At 38.7% G+C, this 22,826-nt stretch overlaps 4 protein-coding genes across 5 annotated transcripts in view; 3 read left to right on the forward strand and 1 right to left on the reverse strand.

The window, feature by feature from the left end:
• The first annotated feature begins 3,997 nt into the window (after positions 1-3,997).
• The window catches only part of LOC146689248 (histone H1.11R-like), a 191,684-nt gene continuing 172,855 nt past the window's right edge, over positions 3,998-22,826 (forward strand). The window contains exon 1 of the mRNA XM_085436380.1: positions 3,998-4,874. Within this exon, the coding sequence (XP_085292506.1) occupies positions 4,048-4,686 (639 nt within the window). The 5' untranslated portion in view covers positions 3,998-4,047 and the 3' untranslated portion in view covers positions 4,687-4,874. The remainder of the gene's footprint in view (positions 4,875-22,826) is intronic.
• On the forward strand, positions 8,432-9,391 carry LOC146689249 (histone H3). Its single transcript, XM_085436381.1, has one exon. The coding sequence runs from the start codon at positions 8,506-8,508 to the stop codon at positions 8,914-8,916; it is 411 nt and encodes a 136-aa protein (XP_085292507.1). The 5' UTR covers positions 8,432-8,505; the 3' UTR covers positions 8,917-9,391.
• On the reverse strand, positions 9,401-10,032 carry LOC146689250 (histone H4). Its single transcript, XM_085436382.1, has one exon. It carries the CDS (start codon positions 10,022-10,024, stop codon positions 9,713-9,715), a length of 312 nt encoding a protein of 103 aa, XP_085292508.1. The 5' UTR covers positions 10,025-10,032; the 3' UTR covers positions 9,401-9,712.
• Positions 19,230-22,790, forward strand: LOC146689251 (uncharacterized). Of its 2 annotated transcripts, XM_085436379.1 has the most exons (5): positions 19,230-19,504; positions 20,405-20,655; positions 20,823-20,990; positions 21,111-21,206; positions 21,659-22,790. In XM_085436379.1, the coding sequence occupies exons 2-5, from the start codon at positions 20,512-20,514 to the stop codon at positions 21,974-21,976; spliced, it is 726 nt and encodes a 241-aa protein (XP_085292505.1). In that variant the 5' UTR covers positions 19,230-19,504; positions 20,405-20,511; the 3' UTR covers positions 21,977-22,790. The 2 variants fall into 2 exon arrangements, with proteins under 2 accessions (XP_085292505.1, XP_085292504.1); XM_085436378.1 differs by lacking the exon at positions 19,230-19,504 and having other exon boundaries at positions 19,894-20,655.

The following is a 22,826-nucleotide window of genomic DNA, read 5'->3' on the forward strand; positions in this document are numbered from 1 at the left end:
TGGTCACTCCCATCATAAAAACTCTGCCTTTATATTATCACTAAGTTATTACTGACTAAAAATAACTAATAGTAATAATGCCAATAATATAATTACACAGCCAAATTGGAATTTCCGAAAGAAACAGGAACCTAAACGCATCATGAGAACCATGGAGACTCAACCCAGCCTGCTGCTCGTGTCCGCGGCGGGAGGGCGCAGATAGTTGTGTTTTTTCGTCACCAAAAACGGCTTTAAAATCACATTTAAATGAGAAACTGAAGCATGAACTTAAACCGATACGATAGCGGAGAACTTGCTCTTTACAAAGAAGCATTGTAGACGTTTACTGTTCATCTACAGTTTGCTTGAGGCGGACTTAAACCTCTCTTCGACGCACTGCTCCGTCTCTTTGCCCTGCAATTTCTTATTGTAAATGCTTTAAAAATACACAAACACCACAAACAATGAGGTTAAACAGCGAGATAACATGTTTCTGCAGACATCTCATGCATAAACACCTAGTTTCTGCGGACATGTTTTCATTAGCCCGAGGTTTTCTCAGTGTCTGCAAACACACTAGGGCTGATGGAAGAAACTGTCCAGGCACGAAGTCCCACAGCGTTTTCCTAAATTTAGTTAGTTTAACTTCTTAGTTACTGATTCAGATATTCCTGTATTATAAATATTACTATGTGAAATAGAAAGAAAGCTATGACTTCAACTAGTTGTTTTAAACTAAGATCTACGTTGCTTTAATAAACTGCATCCTTGTTCACTGACCTTTATCGAACATTAGTTGAATCAAAATAATAATTATTCAACTTACCTTCACTGTTTCAGTACTTAAAATAAAAATATTTAACAATTAAACATGTGAGCTACAGCTATAAACATGTTAGTATGAAATATAGGTTAGACACGCCCATTATAAAAGGGCTCAATACTTCGAATGTTAGTACAATACTTGAGCGGGGTTTTGAAGCACAAAAAACTGCACCTAATAAAATCTGATGCAGTATGATTGAACAGGCCTGAAGTAAATCTACCTTATACAGGTTTTTTGTTTTCTGCTGGACAACATACAAAAAGGCACATTATAAACACCCCTGGCCTTGCTTTCACGGATATAACAGAAAAAGAATGTCATAAATTTTCGATTAAATATTTTAATAATAACTATTTGTTTAAAGTTTCTCAGGGTCACATATTTTAGAATACGAAACATGGAAGCAGTTCAGGGACCTGGAAGGCCGGTGACTTTCACCCGTTTAGAAAAGAGAAATGCTCTCTCCCCTCTCTCTGTAACCTAGTTGACAATTTTAGGTATATGTAATACAATATATACATAATGGTCACTTTTTAAACTATGCATATTATTAGAGCCACTAGATATGGCTATTGTTCAGCATAGGCTCTATAGCTAAAACCTTGGGATTGGCAAGTTTTGAATTATTTGAACTCGTAGTCAAAGATAATGCTGTTTTTCCAGTTTCAAGTCAGACCCCTGCCCTGCTAATTAAGTACCTGTTAGCTGATAAAGTGAAAATGTATAGCTAACTTTTCTTTTTCAGCTTACTAAGATTAGCTAGATAGCTGTACAGTAGTAGTAGCACTGCGTAATTCTGGCTTGGATAGTGTGTAATATGGCCTGCCGATGGCTAATAATATATCTATATCTATATCTCTATATCTATATATATATATATATATATATATATCTATATCTCTATCTATATCTATATCTCTATCTATATCTATATCTCTATCTATCTATATCTATTTATATATATATATATATATATATATATATATATATATATATAATTTGTAATTAGTTTAATAATTATGCAGAATTTTATCACTCAAATTGTCATAATTTAAAACATTTATACATTTGTGTCAGGTAAGGGGTAATAGATCAATAGCTTTACTCCATGAGGACTGATTGTGCTTTTATGTTACTCCTAAAGGCCAATTCTGAAACAGAAAAACAGCATTTAGACAGTTTTTGAACTAAAATTAACAAGAGGAAAGAAAGCAAAGGTTTGGGTCTAATCCCCAAAACAAATAAAGTCCCCATATGCACTGAATTCCTTGCTCATATTTATCTTCATTACCACTACAACCATCTTAGGCTTTTTCATTCCACACAAAACAGGAAGTGTGATTTTTTTTTCCTGTAATTTTTACAAACCTACAGAAGATGGTTACCTAAAGAGAGCAGCTCAGTCCTGGATAGTCCCCTAGATAGATCCCACAGAGAAGGCAGTTGTTGGCTAAGCTAATGTCGATTATGGACAACACCTGCTATCCGCTGCATGAGACTGTGGAGGACCTGAGTCCTTCAACAGCAGGACGGAGTGCTATTGCAGGTCGTTATCTTTAGCAGTCAAACTGTACAATATCCAAACAGGATAAACACTGTCTAAAAATACATGTTCATCACTTCCACTGTTTGCTCTGTAGATAATCAAATATTATTGTTAACAATTATAATTCTACTCAACATTTTAACCATTTGTATATAGCATATTATTGTGGAATTTAAAAAAATTCTAATGATTTTATTAATCTATTTTTTCTTTCTACTTTTATTTTTCCAACATATAGTTTCACTATTCTTCCTTTGTAAAAACATATCCGACGGAGATCTCTTCCTGTTGTACCAGTGTGGGATTAAATAAAGTTTAATGATGTAATCTAATTTTAAACTGATGAAATGACCAATACACGAATTCAAAGTAACTTAATTATAAACGTATTGTAGAAATGAGTAGAAATGTATATTTAATTGTATTGTTTAACAAGAAAATGTCAGTTTAAAACATTTTAAAAATCCAACTAAAATCAGTAACTAAATATAAACTTTTACTTTATTTTCAGTATTTTTCAGTATTTAAGTTTGGCTGAGCATTTCTAACTTTGAACCACCAATACTGACTCAAATTGCTGAGTTCAAACTCAGAGAAGGTACCCACACCCACAAGAGGCTTAATATTCAAATGAACTAACTGCTTGACAACCATGAGTCATTATTCAAAGCAAATCAAGAAAATATATATATATGTATATATATACACAAACACACAACACTAGAGTCAAGCAGTGAAAGTACTGAAACACTTAATTTTAGGAGTTCCAGCTTACAGCCACTGACATTTGGCCAAAAAGCAGCTATGGTTAAGGAAGTGGAGAGTTTCCTGCCAGAACTTTCCAGACTAACTGTTTAATCTATTCCTGTTTATGTGAACATTGTCAGCTCTGGATATTTACTTGTAATTTTCTTTTGATGGGTGTTATTAGCGATGATTAGCGTTTTGACTGCACTGGGATGCAGTAGCCAGTGAACTGGGATGCAATATGATGATGCTGAGCCTGGTGGAGCTATAGTCTGTTTGCCTGTCTAAGAGCTGTAGTGCTGTTAAACTGTTAGATTTATCCATATTACACATTTCACGCAGCCAGAGCTATAATTCGTGTATCATTAATTAATGAAAATCTACAGTAAATTGAGGGCACAGAGTGTGTGGAGTTAACGAGTTACACTGTTTCCTCCACCAACTCATGTGTGTTTGCAGGCACCGAAATAACCTCAGTTTTATAAAAAGGTATCCGACGGGGATCATTGTTTTGACATAGCATGTGTGGACAAACATGTTGCCTCGCTGTTTACCTCGTTTTTGAGGGGTTATTTTAGATTTTAACGCATTTAGAAGAAAAATGTCGGAGAAAAGACACGAATCGGTGCCTCACGGCGCGGCGGACAGGGCAGGTTTAAAGGCTTCCAAAACAAATTGCAGAAAACTAATAAAGTTTATAAAGCTTCCCTATAAAGAGAAAGTTCTTCTCTATCGATTCGATTTGAAATTTTTATCTACTTTCACCTTCAGATATTGTTTTAACGTAGTTTATTAAGAGGAGAAAACACAAGAGCCAAGGTCTTCTCGCTGCAGCTGTGAGCTGCAGGCAGGGTTGAGTCTCCACGGTTCTCGTGTTGTATTTAAGTTCCAGTCACTGTGCGGAGATTTCTATCGTCTCATCGACAAACACCACTCTCTTAACGACATGGCAGAAGTCGCTCCCGCAGCAGCCCCAGCACCGGCCGCCGAGGCGGCTCCAGCAAAGGCCCCGGCCAAGAAGAAGAAGAAGGCATCAGCGAGCAAGACTATCAAGAAGTCTGGCCCGTCCGCTAGCGAGCTCATCGTAAAAGCTGTGAAAGAGTCCAAAGAACGTAAAGGACTCTCTCTGGCTGCTATTAAGAAGGATCTCGTCGCTCGCGGTTACGACGTAGAGCATAACTCTGCTCACGTCAGGCGCGCTTTGAAAAGCCTGGTGCAGAAAGGCGCTCTGGTCCACACCACCGGAACCGGGGCATCCGGTTCTTTCAAGGCAGCAAAGCCAGCGGAGAAGCCCAAGAAGGCAGCCAAAAAGCCCGCTGCTAAAGTAAAGAAGCCGGCGGCAAAGAAGGCAACTGCAGCTAAGAAACCAGCCACCGCCAAGAAGCCCAAAGCAGCAAAAGCCACCCCGAAGAAGGCAAAGAAGCCCACGGCAGCCGCAAAGAAGGCTGTGGCCAAGAAGGCAAAGAGTCCCAAGGTGAAGAAGACAGCCGCGCCCAAGAAAGCAGCGACCCCCAAAAAGCCTGCAAAGAAGGCTGCAAAGCCTAAAGCTGCTAAGGCCAAGAAGGCTACACCAAAGAAGAAGTAAACCACTCGCTTCTTCTTCGCAACAAAAGGCTCTTTTTAGAGCCACCAGCTGTTTCTCTGAGAGATCCTCCGGTTGCTCATCGGACTCCTTTATGCTTCATGTTGGCTTTATCACAGACTGTAATTGGACTGGTTCCTGTCCCACCCGCCTCTGGACTGTAAATATCCACGAAGAATTACCCTTTTGGTGTGTGTGTGGGGTTGTTGTGTGTTTTTTTTGTTTTTTTTTTTTTTTTCTCCTGAAAATTTAAAGCTTGTAAATATGCTTTCTGATGTGCTGTGAATGTGTACTGTTTGCACTTTCTATTTGAAAGTCTGTTCATAAATAAAACTTATTTTTACATCAATATTGTTCCTGTCATGGCACAGCCTTAGAAGTCTGTTTAACTCAGGTTGAGCGTGATGAACATGATGCAAATTATTTATACCAAGTTTCCTTGTCGCAGGTGAAATTTTAAAGGGTTTAATGTTAAAAACCGGGTACTAATAATGCAAGGAGAAATGATGTTAAACCAATAAGCTCAGCAAAGCCAGGAGAACCATGAGCTGTCAGGAGGGTGTGTGTGTGGGTGTTTTTTTTTTTTTTTTTAAATTAGTCGGGGTGTCCAATTTCACAGCCGCTCACTTCCGGCCTTTTGGAAGACCCAGTCCATGTAGACCAATGCAATCTCTGAATTTGTGACTGGTTTTACACGTCCATAAGTCTCAGCCATCAGCCAAAAACATTAAACAAAAATTAAAACGGGGCTTAAACAAGTAAGAGACATACAATACCTGGTGAGTTCAGTTAAATTGAAAATAAAATATTCTCTAAAATCTTCGATCTTAGAAGATAGTCTGAGTAAAATACATATGTTTTATTTGGTTATGTTTTTTAATGTATGCACTAATTTGATATCTTCTGTGTTCACCAACTCGTCTGTTTGCAGGCTGTAGTAGCTTTCTTGTCTGCTGACAATTTAATGGTGTCGGAAAAATCAATCAATCAATCAATCAATCTTTATGGGCAACTTCATGTCCATAAAAACAAGACAGAAATACACCCCCCCCCCCCCCACACACACACACACACACACAAAGACACAAGGTATAAACCTTAAATATATATATATATATATATATATATATATATATATATATATATATAAAACCAAAATATACATAAAACACAATTACTTAAAAAAAATCAATAAATACACAAACACTTCAACCAGTGCTTTCTCAGACTGGATGAGTAATGGGAACCACTCACTGTCGGATCTGTGAGTGCTAAAATTACACTGTTACTCGAACCATCCAGTCATTCTCTAAAATTGAACATTAACTTTCTTAAAAGTGCTTTAAAAGTCCAAACACCCACAGCTACAAACATCTGGCTGGCACCACCCCTTCTAGGTATCCTGCAAAGGATTCTCATCGCATCATTATATGCAACATGCAGCTTCTGCATGCTACATTGTTTGTAGGATGACCACAACGGGGGGCAGTATATAGAAGTGTGCAATACGCTTTAAACAAAGCCACTTTAACTGGAAGTGAACAAAAGCTGAATTTGTGTGTGATAGTATTTGCCTGCACATAGAGCTTACACCGTTGTCATCATCATCATTCATTTGCTCAGTAATAAAGTGGCCGAGGTATTTCATCTTTTTATAAACTTCAAGAGTTTTTTGGGGCAGTTTAAACAAAGGAAAATGTAGGTGTTTATCCTGCTTGGTTCTACATATCAAAACAGCACTTTTAACAGCATTGTACTTTATATCATATTGCACACCATATTCAGTACAGACATTGAGAAGATCCTGTAACCCAGCACTGCTTGGACTAAAAACAACCAGGTCATCTGCATACATAAGATGATTTATCAATGTTTTACCTAATATACACCCAGTGTTACAGGCTCTCAGCTGTATGGACAAATCATCAACATATAGATTAAATAAAATTGGAGACAAAATCCCACCCTGTCTAACACCATTGCTGACACCAAAGGGGGCAGAAATACTGCTTCCCCATTTAACCTGCATGTTCTGATGAGCGTACCAGTAAGAAAGAATCCTCACGATGTACTGAGGAACTCCCCGTCTCTTCAGTTTATCAAAAAGGCTTCTGTGGTTCACAGAAATCCAGAACCAGAACACACTAACTCTGTCAAACAAGATTCTTTCTAACACCTTAGATAAAATACTGGCTAGTGCAATCGGCCTATAATTATCCAAACAGCTCATATTTGCAGCTTTGTCCTTCATAACTGGTACCAGTAAAATACACAGCATTGAGTCTGGTAATATGCCATGAATCATAAACCCAGTGAAACAGAGTGCTAGAAGAGGAGCTAGCCTTAAACTAGCATGTTTTAAATGTTCTGCAGTGATGTGATCCAAACCAGAGGATTTATCATCAGATAACCTATGAATGGCTCCATATACTTCATATGTCCTTACACTTATTGTGTCATTACTCATGTCAAAATTGTCCTCATATGGTTCACTTTTTATACAGTTAAACAACGCACTGTAATGCTGTCTCCATAATGCTGCAATGTTATCTGCCCCAGAAACACCTTCAACAGTTGATGGTAGAAATGGTTTACAGTCATTAAGAGCTCTTTTCAAAAATCTGTCATATTATTACACAACATTTTCCTGGACAAAGAATCTGCTGTCAGCATTTGCTCATTTTTAGTTATAAAGCGAACAGCGTACTTATATCTGGCATTAGCACATTTTTTCTGGGCCTTGTTTAGGTCTTCTAGCCATGGCCCAACATTTATAAGCTATGCGAGCTTGATCATGGTACATGGATACATGTTCTTTCCAGCCAGGTCTGATGTTAGGTTTCTTATGCTTATATTGTTTATCAAGCAGTGTACCACTTTCATACAGAGCAGTCACTATATCATCATACATGGAGCAGAGTAAATGTTTATGCACAGCATTCTTACAGTTGACATCCTTGCACAAAATAGCTTCTTTGGGCAAAGAAATGTTGTTCAGATGTATATCGGTATTACTATGATAAGCTAAGAAATCATCTTCACCAAATGCTGACCAGTCTAATTTTACACTGGTAGCAATATTAGCAATATTATTTCCAGTTGTTGCTGGCATTTGTTCCACATTCACAGTAAAACCAAAAGGTATATGGCCTGACAGAGTTACCTCATACCTAATAGTCATGTTTGCTAAAGCTGCATGTCCATCAGCTGTACAGATACAGTGGTCCAGCCATGATGTACTATGTCAGGCTTCACTTATGTATGTATAGCTCTCTGCAGGCAGTAACATTTGGGTAGACAGGATAAGATTGTTAACTTCACAAAAGTGGGTTAAGTGGTTAGCAAACCAAGAACTGCTGTCTGTGAGATCAGCATTAAAATCACCCAAAACATATGCTGTAAGTATCGTTGTCTTGAATAAATGTATTAATAAAGGCCAGCCTACTAAGGCATTCTTGCTCATTTTGACAAGAGGGAGCATACATATTAAGAATGATAAAACTACTATTATTTTGTGTATATTGTATACCAATACACCAGTCTACATTCAGTCTAATTGGCTTTATCTTTTAAATGATTTGATAAAAGTTGTGTTTTCCATTAAGCTCTGCGTTTTGGGGTGTGTTTCATTCAGCTCTGGTTTGAATCACTGCGCTTAATCTATGGCTTCACTTCCTTATCAGGACTTTTGATTTTCCCGCTTCAACAGACGAGCCGTTGATCACGCGCACAGATTGGACCAATTAGCGCTGCCCACACGCCGGCGCTGGCTTTATAAGACTGGTGACGGCACTGAAGAAAGGAAGCCGATAGTTACTAAACATGGCTAGAACGAAGCAGACAGCACGTAAATCCACCGGAGGAAAGGCTCCCAGGAAGCAGCTAGCTACAAAGGCTGCCCGTAAGAGTGCCCCGGCCACCGGTGGCGTGAAGAAGCCTCACCGCTACAGGCCCGGAACCGTGGCTTTGAGGGAGATCCGCCGTTACCAAAAATCTACTGAGTTGTTGATCCGCAAGCTACCCTTCCAGCGCCTGGTCCGGGAGATCGCTCAGGACTTTAAAACCGACCTGCGCTTCCAGAGCTCTGCTGTTATGGCTTTGCAGGAGGCAAGCGAGGCGTACCTGGTCGGTTTATTCGAGGACACCAACCTGTGCGCCATTCACGCCAAGAGGGTCACTATCATGCCCAAAGATATCCAGTTAGCCCGCCGCATCCGCGGAGAGAGGGCATAAGCTGATCTGAGACCACTTTATACACAACGGCTCTTTTAAGAGCCACACAACTACATCTGAAGAGCTAATTTCACAAGTCAATAGTCCCTGATTATGAAAACTTGTTACAAACTGTTCGTAAGAGAGCACGGGAAAATGCTGTTCTACCTCTCACCCTCTGTGGTGAAAGAAAAATAATTAAATTAGAAACATCGAAAGTTTGTCATTTTAGAGAACGTTTCACAGGAGATTAAAACTCGTGTCCGTGAAGGGTTTTTTTTTTTTTAAACTTGCTTTTCTGATATAACTCTAAATAGAAAATGTTCACCTTAAATCACAAACACAGCGCAGCTCTGAGCCACCGGATTAGAAGCCATTTCTAGAGACTACGTCACAGCGCGTTATGGCATCCATTTTGTTTAAAAAAAAAAGTTATGTCCCAAGGCAACTAATGTTAGGTTTTTACAGGGAAATAGTTTCATTGAGAAATGAGCAAGACGGTTAGGAAAGGTGGATATTGGAAAGCTAGGTGGAAAAAAAAGTTAACATTGTTAACTTCACATCAGCGGCGTCGCCATTTTTGTTTGGGGCACGAAGCCAGCCCGACGAGTTACTTACAGCCACAACGGCCGTTTCAACGGCCCATAAGTTCTATGTACAATCACGTTGCAATGTTTAAGAGTCTCATTAGCACTCTTAACAGTTTCACAAAATTCGGTGTACCCAAGCCCCTAGTTGTAAAGTTGGAACACTTATTTCTTAAGACGAGTTGTGTGGCTCTTAAAAGAGCCGTTGTGTTGGAATCAAGACAGTAGCGTTAACCTCCGAAACCGTATAGAGTACGGCCCTGCCTTTTAAGAGCATACACCACATCCATTGCGGTCACAGTCTTTCTCTTGGCGTGCTCGGTGTAGGTGACTGCATCGCGGATCACGTTCTCCAGGAACACCTTAAGTACACCACGGGTCTCCTCGTAAATCAGGCCGGAGATACGCTTCACACCACCGCGACGGGCTAGACGACGAATGGCAGGCTTAGTAATGCCTTGGATATTATCACGGAGAACTTTGCGGTGCCGTTTAGCGCCTCCTTTCCCGAGTCCCTTTCCTCCTTTTCCGCGTCCACTCATTTTGTCAGCTTAAGTGATACTGATGAAAAATCACCGCACGGGTGCGACTTTAAGTCAGTACAACGGACGTATTTGAAAAACCCCAGCGACAACGTGATTTGAGGACGTAATAGGAAACAGGGACCTGCCCTTTCGAGTATGGTTGTTCTCGTTGTGTCTGAACATGAATTAAAACATTTAAAACAGTTTTTAATATCAGCGACATATTTACAGATAATCACATTTGAATCAAAGAGACACATGCTTTTCAATTTTAACAATTTATTGGCATTTAAACGTCTTGATGCATGCTCAATCATCCAGGTAAGTAAATCTCCAAAGGTTCATTCTGTTTATCTGGACGTAGCGTTTTCCAGATGAACAGAATCAACTTTTGGAGATTATTGGTGTTTAATTTTATTTAAATGTTTAATTTTATTTTGATGGTTTGATGGTTATCTGATGATGTTGGACTAGAAATATTTACTCCCATTATTTTCTATTCTATTACAGACTACTAGCAACCATCGTGATGCCCCGGCCAGCTACCGGCTCCTTTCGCCAACCTACACAGCTATGCAACCTCCCCAGCAAATAGTCTGTGTTCAGTGCCTTCTCTCATGACAGTATGCTTTGAAACAATCACAAATTCATTGTAATCTTAAATCTTAATCTTAAAACACTAATTTATGTTGCTGAATATCATCATATTTAGCTTTTTTAGATTCCAGAGACTCTGAGGCAAGAATTAATTTCTAAATTCTCTTTGTGCATTTACAGGTAAACAATATCTAATATTTTATCTAAATGACTGCTTTGTCTTTGAAAAGGTGAAGAGTGACGGTGACGGTCCAGTTCTACTTCAAGTACATCCTTACGGTGGCTCACAAGACAAGGCCACATTCCTGTCCTGCCAGAAGAAAAGAGAAACTTCAGAGTCTTCACGCAGTTCAACCACACCTGTCATATTCCGTATGACAGGGGTCTCAAACTCCAGTCCTCCAGGGCCGGTGTCATGCAACTTTTCCATGTGTCCCTGGTGCAACACACCTGAATACAATAGGTCAGTAGGTCATTAGCAAGAGTATAGAACTTGACTGCATGCTAACCCTACTCAAGTAAATTTAAGTAAATGTATGTATTTGGAAACATATACTTCTAAAAATACTTTTATTGCACCATGTTCATTCACTCATGAGCTGCTGTAACATGACTCAAATGGCTGAATTGCCAACGCAGCATGCAGTCAAGTTCTATACTCTTGCTAATGACCTACTAGGTGTGTTGTAACAGGGACACATGGAAAAGTTGCCCTCGAGGACTGGAGTTTGAGACCCCTGCTGTATGGTGTTCATGCAGTTTTCTACCCCACAGTTACAGCATGTCTGACTGCCTGCTCAGCGTATGCAAAAATATATGATGAGATGATGAGTTTAAGCATGTGATGAGAAAGGCCTTCCATTATGGTGTTTGTCATCACATGTCACAGACATCTGGATGATCATCTGGAATAAACAAGAAACTAAAAACTTGTTACTTCATCTTTTATCTTTATTATTATTATTGTTCTTATTTCCCTCTTCCATGTTACTGTGTCAGCTTGTCAGCATCTACAGTGGGGCAAAAAAGTATTCAGTCAGCCACCGATTGTGCAAGTTCCCCCACCTAAAATGATGACAGAGGTCAGTAATTTGCACCAGAGGTACACTTCAACTGTGAGAGACAGAATGTGAAAAAAAAAAAATCCATGAATCCATATGGTAGGATTTGTAAAGAATTTATTCGTAAATCAGGGTGGAAAATAAGTATTTGGTCAATAACAAAAATACAACTCAATACTTTGTAACATAACCTTTGTTGGCAATAACAGAGGTCAAACGTTTACTATAGGTCTTTACCAGGTTTGCACACACGGTAGCTGGTATTTTGGCCCATTCCTCCATGCAGATCTTCTCGAGAGCAGTGATGTTTTGGGGCTGTCGCCGAGCAACACGGACTTTCAACTCCCGCCACAGATTTTCTATGGGGTTGAGGTCTGGAGACTGGCTAGGCCACTCCAGGACTTTCAAATGCTTCTTACGGAGCCACTCCTTTGTTGCCCGGGCGGTATGTTTTGGATCATTGTCATGTTGGAAGACCCAGCCTCGTTTCATCTTCAAAGTTCTCACTGATGGAAGGAGGTTTTGGCTCAAAATCTCACGATGCATGGCCCCATTCATTCTGTCCTTAACACGGATCAGTCGTCCTGTCCCCTTGGCAGAAAAACAGCCCCATAGCATGATGTTTCCACCCCCATGCTTCACAGTAGGTATGGTGTTCTTGGGATGCAACTCAGTACTCTTCTTCCTCCAAACACGACGAGTTGAGTTTATACCAAAAAGTTCTACTTTGGTTTCATCTGACCACATGACATTCTCCCAATCCTCTGCTGTATCATCCATGTGCTCTCTGGCAAACTTCAGACGGGCCTGGACATGCACTGGCTTCAGCAGCGGAACACGTCTGGCACTGCGGGATTTGATTCCCTGCCGTTGTAGTGTGTTACTGATGGTGACCTTTGTTACTTTGGTCCCAGCTCTCTGCAGGTCATTCACCAGGTCCCCCCGTGTGGTTCTGGGATCTTTGCTCACCGTTCTCATGATCATTTTGACCCCACGGGATGAGATCTTGCGTGGAGCCCCAGATCGAGGGAGATTATCAGTGGTCTTGTATGCCTTCCGTTTTCTGATGATTGCTCCCACAGTTGATTTTTTCACACCAAGCTGCTTGCCTATTGTAGATTCACTCTTCCCAGTCTGGTGCAGGTCTACAATACTTTTCCTGGTGTCCTTCGAAAGCTCTTTGGTCTTGGCCATGGCGGAGTTTGGAGTCTGACTGTTTGAGGCTGTGGACAGGTGTCTTTTATACAGATGATGAGTTCAAACAGGTGCCATTCATACAGGTAACGAGTGGGGGACAGAAAAGCTTCTTATGGAGGACGTTACAGGTCTGTGAGAGCCAGAGATTTTCCTTGTTTGAGGTGACCAAATACTTATTTTCCACCCTAATTTACGAATAAATTCTTTACAAATCCTACCATGTGGATTCATGGATTTTTTTTTTCACATTCTGTCTCTCACAGTTGAAGTGTACCTCTGGTGCAAATTACTGACCTCTGTCATCATTTTAAGTGGGGGAACTTGCACAATCGGTGGCTGACTAAATACTTTTTTGCCCCACTGTATTTGGGGTTGGGAGTGGAACAGAAAGTAAGGAAACCCAGAGTGCCATTAAAAACAGGAGAGGTTCTTATATTTCAAAAATGGTAAATGGCCTGTATTTGTATAGCGCTTTACTAGTCCCTAAGGACCCCAAAGCGCTTTACATATCCAGTCATGCACCCATTCACACACACATTCACACACTGGTGATGGGATTAATTCAAAAGAAATGACCTCAATGCCATATTTTATTTAGGAACCTTAGAGAGCACTTTGCAAAATAACACATTCTTATAATTTCACCCTCAGATGAGCCAAGCTACGACTGTCAGGGAAGGTGATGTACACTGTAAAAACTGTGATTTGGGTTCATTAATATCTAATAGAAAAGTAATAGTAAGTATTACTCAGTAAAAAACATGTATGTGTTGTTTTAATTAGATCTAAACAAAACTAAACATTTTTGAGCTGTTCAATTATTTAAATTTACACAGTTTTGTTTAGGGTAAATTAAGCAATAGTTTGTTTAGCAGATTTAACAAAAATGTATGAGTACCATGAAAAATTAAGAAATCTAATAGATTTAAGTATTGAAAGCATTTTCATTTCAATCATTCTACACTTCCACCTGTAGTCTGCTGTGCCATGTGCAGGACACTCACGGCTCAGCAGTGGATGATCTCCATTTTGTCTGAGGTGAGATTATCTTAATTTGTTCGAATATACAACACGTTTTAAACAATAACGTATAGCAGTTTTAAGTTAAAGTTCTAAACAGTATGATACGTCAAAATTAGATTAATAATGACCACTGTAATGACAGTATCGTATTTTTACGCAAAATGGCATGAAATGGACTGCTAGCAGAAGGTCACTTTCCAAGTCTTCACATCTTTGTTACTTCGCAGCTTTCACTAACCACATGTTTTATCATAAAAAAAAAATATATCAATGATATATTTCGATGGACTGTAACCTCCCTCATTTAGTTTTAAAATTTTATGAAAAAGTTTCGCACTCAGTGGTGAGTGATGTAGTTAAAATCGTTTGTGCGGGATTTTGTCAGTCACAGTTTTTCGAAGCTTTTGTCTCCACGCAGTGTTTTTCAGTTGTGGTAATTAGCTTAATTACCACAACGGGGCGATCGTGGCTCAAGAGTTGGGAGTTCGTCTTGTAATCAGAAGGTTGCCGGTTCGAGCCCTGGCTTGGACAGTCTCGGTCGTTGTGTCCTTGGGCAAGACACTTCACCCGTTGCCTACTGGTGGTGGTCAGAGGGCCCGGTGGCGCCAGTGTCCGGCAGCCTCGCCTCTGTCAGTGCGCCCCAGGGTGGCTGTGGCTACAATGTAGCTTACCATCACCAGTGTGTGAATGTGTGTGTGAATGGGTGGATGACTGGATATGTAAAGCGCTTTGGGGTCCTTAGGGACTAGTAAGGCGCTATATAAATACAGGCCATTTACCATTTACCATTAAAGCGGCTCAGTCCAGCGACATAACTGGTTTTCATATTCATGCTGTCAGAGCCCTGTGACTTTAGTGCAGGCACAGCTCACATAGAGGGATGATGCGAGTTTTCAGGTAAACTTGGTTGTGTATCAGTGAGACCCATGCTCAGTCACGATGTTTATGTTTCTGTAGAACGATCTTCAAGACAAAGGTACATCCAGGAAATAATATAGTAATGCGTGTTTAATGTAACTTAAGTCTTTCATAAGTTCTATGTTTAACACCCAATGGCGTTTGGATACAGAGATGACATTGTGTAGATTAAAGGACCTCTTTTCAAGTATGGGAAGATATATACAGTATATAAATACATAAATAGTGTTATTTCATGTCATGATCTGTCACCAAATTGGTACAGAAAATAGGGTCTATCCCCTTTTTAATCTAATAAAGAGTTTCATTGTTTTATATGTGAGCCTCACCTTTAAAAATGTTAGTATTAATTAATTCAAATTTGTCTTTAACAATTTGTGTGTGTAAAATTTTTACTTCGGAGAGTGCGATTGTTATTAATGTTGTGTTCTTTTCAGTTGTTTACAGTGGCTGGGAAGTGCAAATCACATTTACAACATCGACAACAAAATAACATTTCTGAAAACACTTTTACATTGAAAAAAAAAACAAATTAAAAAATTGACAACAAAATAACATTTCAGAAAACACTGAAAACACAAGTCCGCAACAAATTAACAAGTCTGCAACAAAATAAGTGGCTCTTGACGGAAAGGGATTGTCTGAAATACCGGAAGTGACTCAACGATTAGGCTTACTCCATATTTGTAGCACAGAAAAGTGATTTATAGTCAGCTAAACGTGGGATGTCAACAAACGTCGAGAAACTAACTCCTCACAGCGCTTCCTTATTACCCTGATGGTGCTCGCTGCACTACATAGAGAACTGGAAAATGTTTTGCCCGTTTTGTGGCGTTAGCTTCAGCCTATTCACTCCTTTTTGTGCTTCCTGTGGACGGTCTCTGGAGCTTTTGCGGGACACAGACCAGGCTGAAGGATCAGTCAACCTACAGTACTGCATTCAATTTTTCAACGAAGGTCACTCATATAGTGTTATCATGGACATGATGTTAAGTTTGCATGGTGTAAAGATGAGTTTAAGGAGTCTTAAAAGTAAACTCAATAATGCTGGACTTAACCGAAGAAAACATTTTCACTCTAGAACAACGATCATTAACGCAATCAGAGCGAAGCTTCAAGGACCTGGGTGATTGTTTGGGTATCGAACAATGTGGCAGGTACTTAAACAAAAGCATCATCTTAAAGTAAAGAGGGATGATGTGATGAAAATACTCCAGGAGCTTAATCCTCATGGATGCCAGGTGAGAACACGCAGAAGATTCATTAGGAGAACCTATCATTTGCTGGGACCCAACTACATGTGGCATGCTGATGGTTATGACAAGCTGAAACCATTCGGTTTGGCCATTTCAGGGTGCATTGATGGGTTTTCAGGTTTTGTGTCTAGAATGTGGACCAACAAATAATAATCCAGCGGTTATAGTTTACTATTACTTGTCATGTGTTGGGAACCTTGGTGTTGTACCGATGAGACTGAGAACTGACTGTGGGAAAGAAAACTGCATTATGGCTGCAGTTCAGTGCGCACTATGTCACCATCATGATGACCACTTCAGCAGAGAGTCCAGTCACATGTTTGGTTCATCAACGAATAACCAGTGAATTGAGTCCTGGTGGTCCATATATAGAAAAGGAAGGTAAATATAACATTTGATTTGCCTGATATTTAAAGGTGTAACAAATTTGAATGTTGTGCAAAAGGGCAGCTGTGGCTACAACTGTAGCTTGCCTCCACCAGTGTGTGAATGTGGAAGTGAATGAATAGTAGTGATGGTAAATTTGATTCTTTTTACTGAATCGAGTGTTAATGAGTCACTCACCAAAGTGAATCGGATTTTTGAGTCATTTGATTCACTGAGTCAGTTGACCAGAGAGTGCAAAAATTGTACATTTTCACTCAAACTTAATTTGTTTCCCTTTTCACGTAAATCCCACTGCTAAGATGAATGATAAAAAAAAAACAACAACAACTATTTTAGAGAGAAAAAAGAGCAAAAACATTTCTAAAATTAACCCTTTACAGCCGATCGGAGCGGGCACGCTCTGTTTTGCGTAACTATTTTTAAATCCCGGTAGCTCTGCAACCAAGTAAGCTAGCGCAATAATTTTTTTTGCATATGAAACTGGAGGAGTTGTACTTACATCTTATGCCATCAGCTTGTCCTAGGTCACAGTTTCCTTCCACATATAGCTTTGCAAAAACTGCATAAAAATCACTTGCAGCAACAAAAACATGATATTCCAGAAACACGCTTTGCCGATCCATCAGCTGTTTGTAACACTTCCTACTCCATCAGCGCGAACTATCACATGACCGCATGACCTGCCCGAAACCGGAAGTGACGTCATTTTGCGGAAATGTAGTTTTTTACGATCGGGGCCTTATGAGCTTGTGTTTTACTTGTTATGTGTTTTAAAAAGTTATGTTTGACTTTATGACTTTCTGTGTCGTTTCTGGGATGCTTAAGACTCATATTGCACTGCTGGAAATAGTTTATTTTGATGCATATGCTGTTATTTTGCAAATTTGCACTATAATATTTATTTTCGTTTTTCCTGCAGTATATAAAAATTGGTGTATTTCAAAAATAAAACTATGAAGACACTCAAAATAAATTTCCTGTGGTGGGAAACTAGTTTGTGTAACTTTTTTGTATTTACAGTTTTGAGGGATAAGCCTCTTAAATTTCTCTAACTAGAAATATATGTTAAAAAAACAAAAACGATTTTCAATTTTTTTGTAGTTTATTGCACTTTTTTGCAATTTATGTAATTACTATGCACCTAATGCAGACATATTATTAAAATTTGGGCTATAATGGTTGTATTGATGTATAGCAACTTGAAATGCTCCCAAAAATGGCTCCACAGCATGTAAAAATATAATATAAGCTCTGGCGAACTTGGTTCTATGGTAGGTCTTAAAGGGTTAAGCAATTTCCTATCAAAATTGCTTAATAAACATTTATTTTGTTTATGTGTATTTTATTAGTATTTTCCTTAAGTGTGTCAAATATATATTTTATATATATTTTCTCATCTAAATGTCCACTGCGCTGTGAGCCAGGGGGCGGTAATGCGCCTTAACATTGGTTGCCAACCAAGAAGAAGAAGAAGCTGTGAGCCAGGAGGGAGGGGGTGAGTGTGTCACTAGCCGACCAGTCACTCATGGAAAAGGCGTTCTCAAAATTCATTCAGTGGCCTGTCTCCCCAAAAGTAAAAGAAACTCATTTCAAGATAATTAATAATATATATCCTGTGTCTGAATTTTTAAAGAGGAGGTTTAAATTTGAGGTTAACCAGTGTGCATTTTGTGATTCAGCCTGTGAAACATTACACCATTTGTTTTTCTCATGTCCTGTGTCAGCTGCCTTTTGGTTAGAACTACACAGCTGGTTATCCCTCAAGATCAACGATATTCCCCAGTTTAGTATTTCTGATATTATTTTCTATATGGCTAAACAACATCCATCTGTCTCTACTGTGATTAACATTGTCATCCTGTTAGGTAAATACCATATACATTGTTGTAAATGGAGGAATAGAAAACCATCCTTTACTTGGTTCATCAATGACTTTAAACATTATTTCATGTCACTTAAAAAACTGAAGTCAAGCAGATTTGCCGCAATCTATGATGACATCTCCCATTTGCTACTGTTTTGATTATTACCTATATTGTGTATCAACCTGTGCTCCTTTTAATTTCTTCCCCATTAATACTGTGGATCTTTTGTCTAGCCCCCTCCCCCCATATCCTTGCTGTTAGTTTTGTTGTATTGACTATGTTTTTTTTTTTGTTTTGTTTTTTTTTTTATCCTCCACGAGAGTTCATTTGCACTATAATGTATTATTTTGTTTGTGACTGTATTGTTCCAATTGTTAATAATAAAAAAAAAAAAAAAAAAAGAGTGTGTCACTAGCCGATCCGTACCGGAAACCCGATCGGTACCCCGCATGCGCGAAAGGTTTCTACTTCCGGTCGTAGCGTTTTACGATAGTTATGGGTCAGAGTATCTGTTAAGATGTTAAGAATAACAAGTATATCTTAAAATGTTTGCAATAATGAAGCATTTCAGTACAATGTAGACAAAAACGAAAAATAAAAAGAAAGTTACGGATCAGGACTCTCCGATCCTTACTGCGCATGTGTAAAGTCTGACCGTACAAATCGGGTCTACCCGATCCGTACCGCGCATGTGCAGATGCACTGTAAGACCGAATAGTAATAGTTTGATAAATGAAATGAGTTCCAACTACTTAAAAACCTGTTATAAGTTCATACACCTTTATTTTTTGAGTAGTTTGAACAAGTTTGTTTTTTCAAGTTATCAGTACTTGAATATATTGATTAGTTTCTGGCATTGCCCTCAAATAATTTGAGTTTTAACACTGACGTCACTTACGTGCCTACGTACGTACGTGCGCCACCTGTTTCTTTATGAAGTGCTGGCAACCATCTTGGATTCCTCGCTTCGAGTGCGAATGCCCGCTCATTACTCCGAAAGAAACTTGTGGAACGTTAATATCCGAACAGAAATAAAAACATTTGTCAAGGGGTTTTTTGCGGCATTGCCTTTGACGCTGGATAAAGGAGGGCATGCTATGGTATGTTACGGACTTTTGAACTGGAACAGCTAACGCTCTGCACTTGGCTAGCTGCATTTACCGCCTTTGCAGCATCTTCAGGAGCGCTTTTGTGGTAAGTTTTATTTTTTCTGAAACTATAGTTCTCCGTTGTATCGATGGGTTTTTATCGTCATAAATGTACAACTCTAGCAGGCATTTAAGAATTACATGCATGCGTCGTTTTATCCATGTTGGCTTGGCCCCAAAGTGTTTTGCATGAATTATGCTAATACGCTCATATTTAGTATAACACATTATTAGTCCGAGCAGAGGCTGGGACTAATAATGTGTTAATAACTTTTCTAATCTCTTACTATTTTAAAAGAAGTCTTTAGAAGGCGTTTCTGGATTTGCAGATTATAAACTGCCTTGTGGTTAAATTGTTGAATCAATATGCACTGCTGCGCTGCTTCACACTTAGCGCATACGTGGATATTGACTTTGGCTAACCCATTTGCTAACTGGTGGAACTTAAAACTTACGTTTAGTTCTCTGGAGTTGTACATATTAAAACTGGGGCAGCAAAATTGTAGGCACAGGACATACTTACAAAAGCAGTGAATAATCATTACATAATTACGCGGTAGAACTTGGTTTACATTGCAAATAGTTATGTATACTAAGTTGAAATGTAGAATCTTCTGAACTGTAAAATTGTTGTGCCTGGTCTATTTTAGGTTAGCTTAAGGGTGAATCCATCAATAATATATTTACCAAACAGTTATTTTTTCGTTTTATTTTATTCTGATGCCCAGTGTTCATTAGTGAAAGACTTAGTTTTTTATCTGTCAGGGGCTGGGTCTGTGACGCAGCATTTTGAGTTTATTTTGTATTTTTGCTTTCTTATGTTATATTGAAATGAGGTGAAGTTCTTGTATTGTTGTTATTATTAGTTAAGGTTTAGTTGAGTTCTGGGCTGGTTATGTTTCATCTGTGTCTCCTTGGTTGTGTGTCTTTTCTGTTCTCTGTGTAGTCTGTCTTGTCTTCTGTGTTTTACTGTTATGTCCATGCCAGGGCAGAAGTAAATTTTCAGGGGTGAAGATGCTGTTTACCTTGACCAGCTAAGACTACAGATTGTAGATGAAGTCGAGAAAAGTGAAAAGAATCCTGATTACAAAGCTGATGCTCACAACTTTGGCCTTGCAATGCAAAGAGATCATCAATGATGACCTACCAGTAGGTCAGATCCTGGATTGCTGGCCTACTCTGAAATCCCAGTCCCAGGTATGAATGTATATAGATGTATCTAACAAGGTGTATTTTATATCAACTCCTGTTATCTGGCCTGTCTGAACAAATTATGCCTTTGGAGTGTAAGGATTTTGATGTATTTTGCAAAGATTTATAGACTAATTGAAACTTGTAAACACAAATGTATCCTGTGTGTTCAGATCTGTGCAGAATTCCACAGGATTACAAACCTCCACCTGAAGAACCACTTTTATGCTGTGCTGGACCAACATGCTCCCCGGCTCCAGAGCTTATTCAGAAAGAAAGCTGTTTGCACAGGGAACGTGTCTGATGTCCTGTCTCAGTTCTTCAGAAGCTATAATCTCCAGGTTAGTGGGTTTTTGTCTTGTTTTTGAGCTTTATTTAATTTGATCAATTTTTCCAATTTTAATTACCATTCTTGACTAGGTTAGCCAATAATTTAAAATAAAAATTTTCTTGTGATGTAGGAACAAGCTGATATCCATGCCCAAAGTGCTGGTGTGCTTCATGCCCTCTCTGCCTATTTGTACGAAGACACCTCTACCTTCATCAAAACATGGGATGTAAGTTTTGGACAAAGTTGTGAACAATATCTTAGTAGCATCCTTGTTTAGATTTCTCAAAACATTATGACACTTTGAGAGTTTGAGAAGCATCTCCATGCTTGGATCTGTCTACAACAGTGTCCATGTCACATAATGGAAACACTACATGTTTTTAATGTGCGTAGACCTTCTATAATGTTCCTAGCCCAACCATACATCACTGTACAAATGAAAAAAGATATATAACTCCTATTGACTTTCTGTTGTTATTGCTACGAAGAGGTATGACTTTGCTTTACTAAAAGTACTATTTTTGTCAGTTTGTTTTTTCAAATCTTTGGTGTGTTGTGGCTTTTTTGTTGTTCAAACAATTGATTTCTGAGCTAGTAATAATCCAGAAATGTGACTTGTATAGATGAAACTAAGAGAAATAGGAATGCACTAACATGAAGTAATTTTGTTTTCTGTAGATGATGCATTCTGATAGACCAGATATTAGTGAAGTGCCACTTGGACGACTCCTGATCAGAGCCAATTCCAGCGATGCAACATTCTTCTGCCCTGAGAAGACTGCAGTTTTGGTCGAGGGTAACATGATCATTGTTTTCACCACCCTGGCTGATGCATTTCTAGTGATATTTGGACTCACCTACGCCCTGCACCTAAGCTACCCAAAATGTTTGGCCAACATTTTTGACTTCATTCAGAACGTTTTGATGGGTCTGGAGGGTGGGAAGTTGAAGCCCAAAGTGCTGAGTCTTAAAAATGATCTTTTGGCAGCAGAATAATGTCCAGGGTTCCTACACAGCCCTCAAGTGCCTGTTAAAGCAAGTAATTCAGTTTATCATGTTTCCAAGTCTGGATAAGTTTGTTTTTTTTAAAAAGAGAGAATAGAATAAAGAAATCTTTGCAGACTCTGTTTCATACTTCATTATCTAAAAGCCACATACAAAGTAAAAGGGGTGATTTTATTTTATTAATTAATTTTTTTCCCCCAACATCACTTGTGTTTTAGTTGATTTTGATTGTGTTTTTAGTCAGATAACTGTAAATCTATAGAGAAAATGAAGGACAATCTCACTACATTTCTGGCTTCTAGGTGGGATCTTGAATGTCACGTAAGGAACGTTCCTCCTGAACTATTCATAACTGACATAAGGCGCTAAGGAGGTTTATAACACTTTGTTTTATGTCTCTAAAGAAGTATTTTTCTATTTAATGTTTTATTGCTTTGTTGTTGAGACTGTGATTGCACTCTACAAATGTGCATTTTGCATAACCACAGTATTGGCATATTAAAAAGGTTACCAATTATATTTCAGTGTATTAGCTGCACTATACTATACTATTACTTTCATTCGGTTTTCCCACCTAATAATGCAGGATTTTCTTTTCCTTTTGTTTGTTTTTTAATAAACAGGCCATACTCATGTGTTAATCAAATTTGAATACTCTTAAAACATGTTGTGAATTTCTTTATTTCTAATATTGTAACCTTGTGCCAAAATTTCCGACATTATTCCCTATAAAATGTGGTGGATTTATGTCTTTGGGCTTTTTGTTAGAAAGGCTATGTGTTAAAGTAACTCAATAAATTTGTAACTTGAATTTATGTTTTCTGTCTTATGTTTTTACAAG

This window comes from Copadichromis virginalis, linkage group LG17 (genome assembly GCF_057382275.1).
Source record: "Copadichromis virginalis isolate Kocher_CV1m ecotype Utaka linkage group LG17, C_Virginalis_male_GT1.1, whole genome shotgun sequence".
Lineage (NCBI taxonomy): Eukaryota > Metazoa > Chordata > Actinopteri > Cichliformes > Cichlidae > Copadichromis > Copadichromis virginalis.